Source organism: Cynocephalus volans, chromosome 6 (genome assembly GCF_027409185.1).
Source record: "Cynocephalus volans isolate mCynVol1 chromosome 6, mCynVol1.pri, whole genome shotgun sequence".
Classification (NCBI taxonomy): domain Eukaryota; kingdom Metazoa; phylum Chordata; class Mammalia; order Dermoptera; family Cynocephalidae; genus Cynocephalus; species Cynocephalus volans.
In genome coordinates, this window is record NC_084465.1 from 121566193 (window position 1) to 121579462 (window position 13270).

General features: G+C 52.4%; 1 protein-coding gene across 1 annotated transcript in view; it reads right to left on the reverse strand.

The window, feature by feature from the left end:
* ADARB2 (adenosine deaminase RNA specific B2 (inactive)) overlaps positions 1-13270 on the reverse strand; it is a 474444-nt gene that overhangs the window by 138476 nt on the left and 322698 nt on the right. Inside the window, exons 2-3 of the mRNA XM_063100614.1 lie at positions 11192-11278; positions 4634-5478 (exon numbers count right to left, since the gene is read on the reverse strand). Coding sequence (XP_062956684.1) covers positions 4634-5478; positions 11192-11278 — 932 coding nt within the window. The remainder of the gene's footprint in view (positions 1-4633; positions 5479-11191; positions 11279-13270) is intronic.

Here is a 13270-nt window from a genome sequence, read left to right on the forward strand (position 1 = left end):
CTCTGGTCTGCGGCTAACTCTAGGGACAAATTTCATGAAATGGGATCAGCACTGGAACTCTGATCCAAATGTACTATAAAATGCTGAAATTTTAAAAAATGGCTCATTTCAATGACTTTATCTTTTCCCATGGTTTCTCCCCCTCCTGGAAGTGATAGCTGCAAAGGACAGTGGATGGAGTAGGGTGTGCGCGCTCAGCGTGCTGGGCTCGGGGGAAATGGCCAGGACTGCAGCTACAGGCATCATCTCCCCTAAAAGGACCCCTAAACAGCTTGGTGAAAACTACTCAGACCTTTACGAGTAGTTTTTAAAGGTGTTCTCTCTCTTACTCTGAGGGAAAAGTGTATTTCAATTGTTCTGACTAGATCTTTGTGGACACTGTGAACAGCACTGTGCCTGACACGAACATTTAAAAACAAGAAAATAAAGCGAATGACGGAGGATGAAAGAGAAACGCACAGTCGATAAACTCCCTTTTCAGAGTTACCATGGACACAGGTAACTTTCTTGCTTTTTTTCTTACTAGCATTACAGTGTGTTTTATTCTCTTCCCTAACCAATTTTCATGGAAAGGAAATGCTGAAAAACATGCCCTTATGGTTGAATTTATGCTTTTTTTCATTCAAATCTTTTCAGGAGTGGGTAGTGAAGACTGGGAAAAGATGTAGGTTGTATGATTTTATAATTTCTTATGATGATGCTGCCAGGTATTTATATTCTGACATGGTCTCATTCTTACTTCCAAGTGTCTGATTAACCCAGAGGAGTCCAGCACCAACCGCAGGTAAAGAATACATGGGGTATTTGAACTCGGCTTCCCAGACATCTCCTGGTGGGCACGGTCCTTGCCAACTGATGTTTATGGAGTAGCTGGCTGGCAGAGACTCTGTCAGCACTGTGAATCCTACATGGTTAAGTATGTACTGTCCTCTAAAGAATTTGATGAACTCCTGGTTTCTTCACTCTGGCTGAGTCAGAGCTCATGAAACTGAGGAAGTCCTATGAGCATGGTCCTGCTATGGCCAAATATGTCACCCAAAGTTTCACGTTTTGGAAACAGCCTTTGTTGTAACAGTGTAAAGAGGGTGGGAAATCCAATTACGGTAACTGAAAGGTTGGCCTTTGAGAGGTGATTGGATTGTGAGGACTGTGCCCTCGTGAATGGATTAATCCATGGATGGTTTAATGGGTGGTCGTGGGCGTGGTTCTGACGGCTTCAAAAGGAGAGAAGGGGGGGCTTAGCTCTCTCTCTTGCTCAGCCATTCACCATGTGACACCCTGAGTCTCCACAGAGAGTCACCAGCAAGAAGGCCCTTACCAGATGTGTTCCCTGGACTTTGGACCTTCCAGCCTCTAAAACTATAAGAAATAAATTTCATTTCTTTGTAAATTACCCAGTTTTGGGTAGTCTATTATAAGCAACAGAAATGTATTTATATACCCAGGTACAGGAAAAGGTGAACATTAGATACTGGGGAAATCTTTACGTTGGAAAGCTACTTTAGGTGTTTTCAAGAGAGCTGATATTTTGGATTATGAGCACAGTCACAACAGTCTCATACAGACACTCTGTAGGTCTTGGGGGGAGCTTGGGAAGTTCTGCTTCCTTAGAGTTGTCTTCCAAGAGAGTAAGACCCCCCTCTTTGGCCCCATCACTCAGGCTGAGGCTGAGAGCAGCCATGACAGGCTCCAGGTATGTAGGTACCTGACATGGGTTCTGCCACCGGATGAGAGTCAGCTGGGGCACTGGCTGGAAACACAGCTTCCTGACGCTCACTAGGGAGCCCACGGAGTTTCTTGCAGTAGTTCTTGAGCACACTTCCAAGACGATTTCTATGCACTGTCGCATCTGAAACATTTCTTTTCATAGACTTTTACTTAAAAAGAAGAACTCCCACTGGGATGGTTCTGAAGCTTCCTTCATAAGACCAAGCCTTTGGTTAAAAGCATTAAACAGACACAGCATCTTAGATGCTTCTATTGGAAATACATGTGTATCTTAGACCAGCCTCTCAGTTTGTGATCCTGTACATCTGAGACAGCTCTGTGTAGGGCATGACCTGGGACTCTGGGCAGAGAACATTAAATATGATGTCAGAACCCGAGTTCCAGAAACTGCATCGCTCCAGCAGGGGGTCCTGCTACCGCATTCCCTAGATGAACTTGGGCAGGGTGGCTGTCGCTCCGTAAAGGCGAAGGCTGCCCTGAGCATGAGCAACAGCTGTGGGAAGAAGCCTGGCCTGCTCCTGCACACCCGCCTGACGGAACAGCCGGGCCGGGACCCGAAGGGGAATTGCAGCTGCAGAGACCATGTGCCAGTGGGGCCAGAGGTCTGCACAGCCAGGCGCTAAACACATACACGGGGGTCCTTGATGATAGACAAGGGGTCTGTGATGTATAGACAGAGGAGGCCCATGACGTATAGATGGTGTTTCATGATGTATAGATGGGGGTTTATGATGTATATGGGGGTCCATGATGTATAGACTGGGGGGGTCTGTGTGTGTAGACAGGGGGTGTATGATATATAGACGGTGGTTCCAGGATGTGTAGGTGGAGGGTTCATGTAATATTATCTGATTTTCGTATGGGGGTGAGGGCAGAGCAGGATGGGAAAGCAGCCCCTACAGTGATTCTTGGAATATATGTTCCATTTTTTCTTCCTGAATCCAGGCCACACGCAACACAGGGTTTTAGGTTAGTATAAGTGCTGACGGGTCTGTGAGCCAGGAGGGCCCTGAGGTCAGAGAAGAGCGGTTCAGTGCAGCTCCCAGCCCCGTGCTGTGTCCTGGGGCTAACTGACTGTCACAGAGTGGCCACACCACCTGGTCCCCATTGTGACAGCTCAGGGTTGACACCACAAGAGGAAAGGCATCGTGCCCAGAATTCACAACATCCCCCGCGTTGCACAGCGGTGGGACTGGGAGGCAGGGCCAGAAGGAGCAGGGGCTTTTCTTACTGAAAGAGACCATGCCAAGGACCATGCCAGGGACCACACTGGGGACCATGCCAGGCCCGGCTGAGGCCACCCGTGGGCGTGTGCTGCAGGAGGCTCAAATAGCAGTGGGGACACACCTGCAGACCGCAGCCGGGACTTCTCGGAGAGGCCAAGGAAGGTCTCTCTGAAGGTCGTGGGCAGCCCTGTGGGGGTGGAGGTGGCAGCAGGGCTACCATGGCTTCCGCACTGCCGCTGGCAGGTTTGAGTCACACTCAGTGGAGAAACGGAGCAGGAAGAAAAGGGGAAAATAGAGAGACGGTGGCGTAAGGAAAGAGAGCCCCAGGACACAGGGACCTGCCGGAGGCTGTACCTCAGCTGCTGCACCTGGGAGCTGTTTACCTGAGGGGTACTGAAATGCAAGATGGAAGGGAACTGTGGTCTCACCCCTCCAACCCGCCCCTCGGAGAATATTCGAAATTCAAGGAGGGAGTGGAGGGTGGGTTCGCACCGTGAGAAGCTGCACGCTGTCTGCCCAGCCACCTAGAGTTAACTGACACAGGCACGCTTGGACCCAGCAAGGGCTGCACCATGGCATGCTGCCATCCCCGGGCGTCCCCAGAGGGGTGGGTGGCAGTGCATCTTTGACAGACTGAGCATGTTGCAAGAAACAGTTTTGGATTCTCTCCTGGGCATCTTGAGGTAAGGAGGGAACTGACCACAGCAGTGACTTATGATTACCAAGTCCTTATGGTGAATCCGCACTGGCTGCGAGCCTTTTAACTGTGCAAAATGTTTCTCTCCTTGATTGATACCCAAAATGAATGAAGATAATTTTCTGTGCCTACTGCATTAGTGATGCCCACAAACAATTCTCAAAACGATAAAAGAAAAGGCGATTTGCATAAATAAGCAATCTTACAGGACTTGGCAGGATCAGGTTGTTTTAAAAGGGCATGAGCACAGCTCCTGACATGTAGGCAGTGCTGAAAGCTGTTTCTTCAATGAGTGGAGGTGAACTCATGCAGGGAAGCAGACCGTGGAAAGGCCCGAGGGGCGACCATGTGGGTCGAGGTTAGCAGAATGCCAGCCCGCAGCTATCGCTTCTGACCTCCTCTGCCTCTGACCCCTGGTCTCTGTCTGGTCCCCAGGGAGCCTCCCCTTGGCCTCATCCAGGGCAGCAGAGGCTCTGGCCTTCTGCGGGTCCACTCCATTTGCTGGGCTTTCTGCAGCCTCTCTGGCTGGAAACTCAACCCAAACCATCACCCAACGCGTACATATCCCTCACCCTCCTTTCTTCCAGCTGCCTGGCGCTTAGGACCAAGCTACTGCAGCCCTCCTGCAGTGTGACCCTCTTGGAGGGGACAGAGGTGCCCTCAGCCCCTCTCTCTGGGCCATGGTTTCTCCCTGGTAGTTGGCGTTGCAAAACATGACCCGGCATCATGAACTCTCCCTTTACCTCTGCTAAGCTGTAGTGTTGACACTCTCTCCCATTTCTTCACATTCGCACAATCCTCTCTCCATAAAGCCTGAAAATTGCTTTTACTGAGGACAACGCAAGGGCCTTTCCTGGACAGTGAGTGCTTGGGGGCCGCGCTGTGCCCTCAGCCCCTGGAGGAGAGGCCTGCCCGCTCCCCACCCTGCGAGGGCAGCCCCGCTCACCTCCATCCCGGCATCCTTCCACCTGAGAGTTCTCACCTGTGGCAAGAGGTGCGTCTTACTCCTGCTGGGTGTGTGGCCGGGCAGCCGGATGTCGAAGAGGGCCTGCAAGGCGGCCTGCGCTGCCCGGCCCTTGGCCAGCTTCTTGCTGCGCCCTGAGCCCTCAAACGTCCTCCCATCCACGCACACGGCCATGACGAAGCTCTTGGCTCGGGGCTTCTCGGCCGCCTCTGAGAGGCACACGTAGCGCAGGCCGGCGCGCATCTCATTCAGCACCACCACCGGGTCCAGCGTGTGGCAGGGCAGCCATCCCCGCCGGCAGGCCACAGACCGCAGCCCGGTGTCGACGGGGCGGCAGCCCGGGAAGCCCTGGCTCGGCGTGGGAGGCTCGAATTCTTTGAACAGCGTGTCGGGGAAGTCAGCCTGGTCAGAGGTGAAGTCCGTATAGGGGCTGGTGCCGCCGCCCAGTGCTAGGTGGGCCTGGCACGCATTGGGGAACTGCACGAAGGACTTGAGTGCCAGCTCCGCAGCCCGCATCTTGGCTTTCTTCTTGGTGGGCCCCGTGCCCTCGAACGTGAGCCCGTTTACCTCCACTGCCACGGCGAAGACCGGGGCATGCACTGGGCCTGTCTGTGACACCATGTGGTACTGCAGGCCTGGCCGCAGCTCGTGCAGCTGGACCAGCGCATTCTTGGGTGTCATCGACCACGAGAGCTTCTTCCAGATGAGCTGGAGTTTGCAGAAGTGGCCCCCATTCCCTTCCTCCAGGGGCCTTTTCCTCTTCACACTGGCTGTGCTGCCCCTGGCCCAGTCCCCAGGCAGTGGAGGCCTGGTCCCCAGGTTGCTGACATTGCGATTCTCCTTCACTTCTGTGCTGCTCGTACCTGGGGATGAGAACAGACCAGTCACGACTTGGGCACTGGCAGGTGCTTCTGAGCAAGAGACTGCTACTAGTGACCGCACGCAAAGTTTGGGACCCACTACGGAGCCCTTGCCCTCAGCACCGCAGACCAGGCCCCTGAAATGTGCCCAGAGCTCCTGTGCTGGCTGGGAGGGTGAGTGCCTGTGGGGACCAGCTGGCCATAGGAGGAAGGACCCAGTCCTCGGCAGCTCTCAGAAAGAGTGGGTGCACAGCAGGTCCTGCTCACAGCTTCCCCATCTGCCACTTTAAGTTGGGCTGTGATGTCACTACCGAGGCACAACCCCCACCTCCTGGCCAACACAGCCCCCCAAAACAAACAGACAAGTGGCTTTCCCTTTCTATGGGTTTTGGGCAACATCAAAGGTCAGAGGCCTTTCCTGCGGTGAGGGTGGTCTGTGTGTCCCCCTGCTGCTGGGGTCCCCAGGCTTGGGCCAATGCCCCATGAAGCCCCCAGCTGAGGAGTGGGGGGCTCTGCTTGTATTGTGCTCCTTGGTCTCCAGCTCCAAACAGAGTTTCTTGTCAAAACTCGACCTCGACGAGAGGTGAGAATGTTGGAGTCTGCTTAGATCTCCATGGAGGGGACGGTGAGAGCTGGCCAAGATTAGGCTGGACTCTCGGTGTGCGGCCCAGTACTCGGAGAACTACGGTAACGAGGGGCCTCTGACTGGGCCCTGCCCCACCCAGAGCCCAGACTTTGCTGCTTCGTACTCCCTGAATCAGCCCTGGACGGACATCACGGTCGCCCTGCACAGGCGAGGAACTGAAGTGGTGGGAATTAGTCTGCTGAGGCTGTGCACTGGACTCGCTCTAGATGTGAACCAGTCCTGGGAGTCAGATTCCCCTCATCCGTGTCGCTGCTGTGAAGGTGACTTTTATAGAAACTGAATGTCCTGGCATTTTCTTAGCCATCGCACATGACACCCTTTTCTGAGCTCTCAGAGGTGAGGATGATGCTGAGACCGGGTCAGCCCCATGTGTGACGGAGCTGTGAGAGCCCTCGCAGGTCGTGTTTCTGCACCCCTCGAGGCCTCGGGCTCTGGGTGGCCTCAGGTCCGTGCATTCCTGTAGGTGCAATGAGCTCCCTCTGGTGAAGTGAGTGGAAGCCTGAGGCAATCTTCACAGCCAGCCCACAGCTTAAAAATAGAGGCGAGGGCCTGGCGGTGTGTCAAGTTGGGGACACACTTCAGTCATGTGGCCTGAGAGCTCGCAGGGTGAGGCCTGGAGACTCAGCATCTCCCCCACCCCTCGGTTTATGATGTTGTTGGAGGATGACAGAAAAAGTACAGCTTCACAGGCACACGAGACACCCTGACAATCAGGCAGCCTCAAGAGGTTTCCTGGCTTTTGAGGACATTCTTTTCACCTGGGGCCAACATTGGTCATGCAGCCGTGGATGTCACCACCATCTCTGGGAAGAGACAAATCCAGCCTTGGGAGGCCTCAGGCCCTGCTTGGAAAGTGCTCTCTGTTTGCTAAAATCTCAACTTCTCACTAGTATGATCTTCTGAGTTGTGAGGTGGTTCTATTATTGTTTTTCTCTAGCAATTTGCTTCTAAAAACCTTAGGTTTGTGAAGTAATTTTGTTTGAGTGTGAATCTGAGAGCTTTATAAGTTGTACATTCATTTACAATCTATTTCAGTACAATTACCTTCCGAACCATTTGATCATTATGCACTTTGCATAAATCTGCAGCATTGAGCTCCATCATTTAGGGTATTTCAGGCCAGTGGGTAGTAGATTGGACTAGCCAGATGATTTTCCAAACTGAATTTAAAGACGGAAACAAAACCACAATACCACCCCAAACTCCCACACCAGATTGCCTAGAGATTTGATTGGAGCTCTCTAATTTCTTACTGATTTCTTGGAAGGTGGGCATGGTGTACGGCTGTTAGTGGCTAACGTGGCCAGTGCTTCAGATGACCTCTGGAGTATCTCAGAGTGACAGAACTCACAGATCAGCGCTTTTCTCTCCTACTGCACTGAAGTTCCTTTCAACTCTTTTCTTCCATGACTCTCAGCACCTGTGATTGTTGAAATCAAAGTTTTCCATGGCATAAACCATGATGATCAGATTGTGGTATGAGGGCCCCTTCCGTAATAATCAATAATCAATAATAACTGGAAAAAAGTGCAGAGGTCTGGAACCTATCCTGGACACATTCGCTAGGATTTCTGGGGCAGACATTACCCATCGTCTTTTGTGAACCCCCCGAGTGGGGACTAGACTCCACTTCCTGGGCTCTGGAGTCAGCAGATTAGAAATCAAACATCCCCTCCGTTGTTGATGTGTGTGTGATCTTAGGCGACTCACTTCAACTGTCCCAAAATAAGAATTTTAATAGTATTTGCCTTATAAGGTTATTATGAGGATGAACTAAGGTGACCTATATAATGTTCTTGCAAAAAGCCCAGCACAAGGGAAGTCTAACACATTTTTAAAAACAGCAGGGAAATGGGAAGGCAGACGCTTCCAACTTCTTTCTTTTCTTCTAGGCCTGACTTCTCTCCAGCGTATCTTATTGCTGGACTTCTTGATCAATTTTCCCAGGAATTCCAAGATGCCCCATAAATAAGGCTAATGGAGCCTTCATGTCCCTGGATGGACGGGCAGATTGCCATCTGCCCCCTGGACAATGACCACTCCCTCCTAAGTGGCCACGAACAACACTGGCTTCTCCACTCACAAAATGAAACGTATCTCCTCTGTCTCCAGTTGGCAAGGCAAATGCTTTTTCTCACAAAATCTTGCCAGAACCTACTGAGTGTCTGTGGCCTTGGAGGTTCTGAGGCGTATGAAGAGAAGACACAGTCTCTGCCCTTGGGCTGCCAGGGCCCAGTGGGAGCAGCACCGACCTCCTCATGCTCCTGCCATGGCAGCCGTGGGTTCCTGGCGGGCACAGGGCAGGCCCCAGGGAGGGTAGCTGGGTACCCTCTGGGGTGATCTCCTGCACCCATGATGCCCGGAGACACAAAGAGCCAGTCACAGCAGAGCTCAGCCTCTGCTGGCATCAGGCTTCCGTAGTTCAATGTGAGCACCTCACAGGACCCAGCTCTGATTTTACAAACATTTTCTACATCCACGTAGAAGGTGCTCAAGGTGTCACTGCTTCTCCCTGAGCCAGGACAATCTTCTTGCTTTTTTCTCCATTTTGTTACCAGGTTTTATGCACTCAATTGTCACGTATGCTAACCCAGAGGTGAAAGGTCTTCTAACTGTAGACATGAAAAGCTCCTTGTCCACACCCCTCTTCGTGGGGTTGTAGCGCCGGGATCTACACGGGATGTGTCCACCTGGAATGGTGTTGAGGATCTCCCCCTGCAGCTGGGTGCTGCACCAGCTGCCCTGGGGTCTGCACACCAGCAGCCGTGCCTGTGGTGGGAGGGGAGACCCAGACCCTCCGCCTGCTCTCGTTCCTGCTGCCCTGTGGGAATGGCCTCCCGGGGCCATCCGCCCCCTCTCTCAGTATTTCTAGGCGCATCCCCGTGCCCATGATGTGTACGCCCATTGGGTAAGAGAGCAGATTGCAGGGGCTCCCACCTCACGGGTGCACATGGGTGCACCGTGGGAGGTATGGGTGTGTGCCTTTGATTACCTGCTGGCATCATGTCACCACGCATGTGTGCACCAACACATCCTGCTGTATGCCATGAACATGTACAGTAAAAGGCACACTGGAGAGAAGCAAGTGCCACCCAGCCTCCCAGAGCCAGCAGGGGCACTGCTCCTGTGTGGTTCCCTCTAGCCCTGGGCCTCCCGGCTCCCACTTTGCATTTTCCCATCCCTCGCTGAGGCTTGCAGGCTCTCTGGAGGCCGACTCCAAAGCTCACGGCTCAGGTGGCGGGCCATGTGTCTCTCCAGAGCCAGGTGTGAACCCACTGCACCCCTGCGGGCAGCCAGACACGGCCACATGGCTTCTGAGATGCCAGGGCCATCACACAGTTCCAGAAGGACCTGCTGTGTGGGCCCGTGGTGAGAGTCAGTAGAGACAAGGCGTGGGAAAGTTTCACAGCACCTGTCAACCACGGCAGGCACGTGGAAGGCACGTCCTGCTGTGGTGACGATGATTAATCATGACCGTAGAAGATGGACGTTGAGGCTGAGGAGGACATACAGCCACCAGCCTCCCAGAGTTTCTGCGGCTTCTGGGGTTACAGGATCAGAGGGACCCAGGTGACAAAAGTGACTTGGTTCTGAAATGCATTTGTTGTACACACAAAACAATTCAGACGAACGGTTCATAATAGGATATAAGAATTAGTGAATCCCTTAATTCCACTCTGGAATTCATTCTTCCAAATAATTGTTATTCTGCCCGGTCGTAACTTGTAGACACCAACTATGTCAGTGCTGGGAGAGTCTCTGCAAGAACCGGCCCCCCTCCATGAGGCACAGGCTGGGAGGCCGTGTGATGTCAGCTGCAAGTTCGGGTGCACTTAAGGGGTGCCCGTCCCCCCACTCTCTGTCTCTGTGTCTCTCTCTGTCTTTTTCTCTGTCTTTCTGCCTCTGTCTCTGTCTCTGTCCCTGGGTCTCTGTGTTTCTGTTTGTTTCTCTTTCACACGTCCCATTGGTTAAGGCTCCTTCAGAGTCACTAACTTGAGCTGGGAGCCATAGATTTTTACCAACTCCCAGAGAGTCCCAGCAGGTACACATGCCTGAGTGTGTAACATAATGCACACCCATGTGCATGTGTGCGTGTGTGCGTGTATGTGCTATCAGCCCTGCAGGGAATGCGGGGCAGCGAGAGGAGAGTAGGATGCTGCAGTGACCCTGGAGGTCCACAGTGGCTCCCACCAACCCTTCCCACACCTGTTGGGGGCTTGCACTCCCTTCTCCCCTTGGACATTCCTGATTTGGACTCCAAACACCTTTCCTATGGACCAATCCCAGTGGAGCCAGTGGGGGGCCACAGTAGGGGTCACCCTGGGCTCGCTGGGACGGCTTCCTCCCTCCAGGCGTCACAGGCAGAGTTGCAGTTGTGGAAATTATGAACAATTTGGAGACACCAGGTGCCGTAGGAAGCATCTAAGCCAGGGGGGCGTTCACAGGAAAAACGCAAGACAAAATGATCTCCGTTCTGCTTCTCACCCACGACCCGCTCCCCAGCTTCTTAGTTACGTTATCTCACTTGACAAAGTATCAGTGGTCGTAGTATTAAGTCTAAAGGCTCTACGCCGAAAAGAGCCACATTTTGGGGAGAAAGATAAAAATTCTGTATTGTCATGGCTGTGGTGACACTGTTATTTTCTGAGTGAAAGATGTGGGTTTGTTAAGTCGAGGACATAGTGCAGCACCCGGGAGGCTGGGGTCAGCGCCGATGCTGTGCAGGAGCCCGTGCCCAGAAGCCCTCTCCTTGTTAAATAATTGTACATACTGTGCTCTGAGACATTGTGTGACTATTTTTCTCCTTTTTGGTTTGGACAGGAAAACAAAGAAAAGAGAGAAGATGGTCCAGGAAAATTGGTTTATTTCCTACAATCCCTCGGGTTTTTAGTCATACGGACAGTACTGACACTTTCCTGGCCTCCAGGGGAGGATGGGACCACGGGGGAGGATGGGACCCTGGGGGAGGACGGGACGGTGGTGGGGGGCGGGGAGCACACCAGCAGGAGGCTCTGGGGAAGACCCCCACCCAGGCCCCTAGGGTCTCAGGCTTGGGAAGGGGCTGCTTACTGAGGTTGTCTTCATCCTCTGTGTGCGTGGGGCCGGGACTCAGGTACTTGAAGGGAGCGAGGCAGGTGGACAGAACGCTGGCTTTGTCTGCAAGAGAAGAGGACAGAAGCGCTCCGTGACATGCAGGCCTGGAGAAGCTCGCGCCCCCATGCGCTCATGTGCCGAGGGGTTGCACAAGGGGGAGGTCGTTTGGTTCAGCTACTTCATTGTGTTTGCAGCCTTTTACTGAATTTCTGACAGCCTTTTATCAAATTCCTGTCTCCACTCAACTTTATGATTTCCACCTTTCTTCTCTTATTTTTGGCACCTTCCCTCCTCTTGTCCCTGTCCCTCAGAACTAAGCAGTCATCTTGGGGGTAACCACCTTGCATCTCTTACGAGATGCTGGCTGGGGCCGCGCCTGCCAGATGGAGGTCACTCCACAGAGAGGAACTGAAGCAGATGAAACCCCACAGTTTAAAAGGAATCACGCAAACGAAGCCAGAACTGCTCTCCCCTGTTTGTGGAGAACCTGCTTTGTGGGCTCGAAATGCCCCCAAACGAGTCGTGTGTCTTTCTGCAGGTGCTGAGCAGAGCAGGAGGGGTGGGGTGGGGACAGCAGGGGGAGGATGTGGGCAGAAGGCCTCAATGGTCCCTCCTGACAATGGCAAGTGTCTGTGATGCTGTGAATGGAGTCCCAGGACACGCCCACAGCCCCAGAGGTCGGGCAAGCAAAAGCCTGGAGGGTGATTGTCCCGTCGCAGTGTGGAGGGCGGGTGTCCTGGGCACGGGCACTCTGAGCGCGGCCCAGCCAAGGAATGGGCTGAGTGAGGGATGCGCTGGTGACAAGGAAAATGTGCCTGTTCCTGTGGTCTCCGCAATTTCTCTCTTAAACAGAGTGGTCAAGAAATTGCAGGTTGGAGGCACTGTCCAGATGAGTAAAACCGGGTAATGCGGGGAGAGGAAGAAGAGTGTCCTGTTTGAGAGACTACCACGACGTGCAGGGACGGCCCTGTGCAGACCCTGGCCCTGTGGGGACCCTGGCCTGGCTCTGCCTGGCACCTGCTTGCCCCCTGGGGAGTGCCCGGGACCCTGTCCTCGACGCGGCCCAGGGCACCAGGGGTCGCTGCGCAGGGGTCGCTCCCTGGCCTCCAGAGCCGCGACACCAGGTGTGGGCTCCAGTGTGACCGGTGGTGTATTCACCTGCCCCTGGCCCTGGGCTCCCACAGCTGGGGAGTTCACACAGAAACTCATTCAGGAGCCTGTTAACAGCGGTGGCTTCCATAGGGATGGCCACAACATCATGTCCACACAAAGAGAACTATAAATAACTCATACAAAGCCTGGCCTCCCCCATTCTACAGAACAAGAAGAACACACCCAGAGGAGGATCTGCGCTCCTGAAGCCTCGCAGCCCAGGTTAACTCACTACAAGAGAATGAAGTATCTTGCTGTAGTTATAATTTCATTAAGGGAGTCCAATAATATTACACAAAGTGCGAAACTCAAATGATTTAGTCTGGAGCATCTCAAAAATGAAATTACAATTTTTTAATAAAGCAGGGCTGCCAAACACCCACAGAAATACACTCAGCTGTTTCAGAGCTCACCTTAGCAAAATCGTGAGATATTTAAAGGTTGTTTTAGATCCATCAAAGTTCTCACTTGCTGGTGCTGCTAGATTTAGCAGATAAAAATGAAGGACACCCAGTTAAAATTAAAATTGACTTTTGGGTAAATAGCAGATAATTTTTTAGTATATATAAATTCCCAATTTTGTATGGAACATATATATATATATATATACTAAAAAATATTTATTCTTTATTTGAAATTCAGATTTAAGGCAAAGGACTTGAATTATGTCTCTCCAAGGAAGGTACACAAATGACCGATAAACACATGAGAAGACGCACAACATGGTTAGCCATCAGGAAAATGCAAGTAAAAACCTCAATGAAAGACTACTTCATACCCATTATGATGACTATCATAAAAACAAAACAAAGCAAAACCAGAAAATAGGTGTTGGTGAGGATGTGGAGAAGCTGGAACCATTGTGGCCTGTGGATGGGGATGTGGAATGACAAGGGCCTGTGC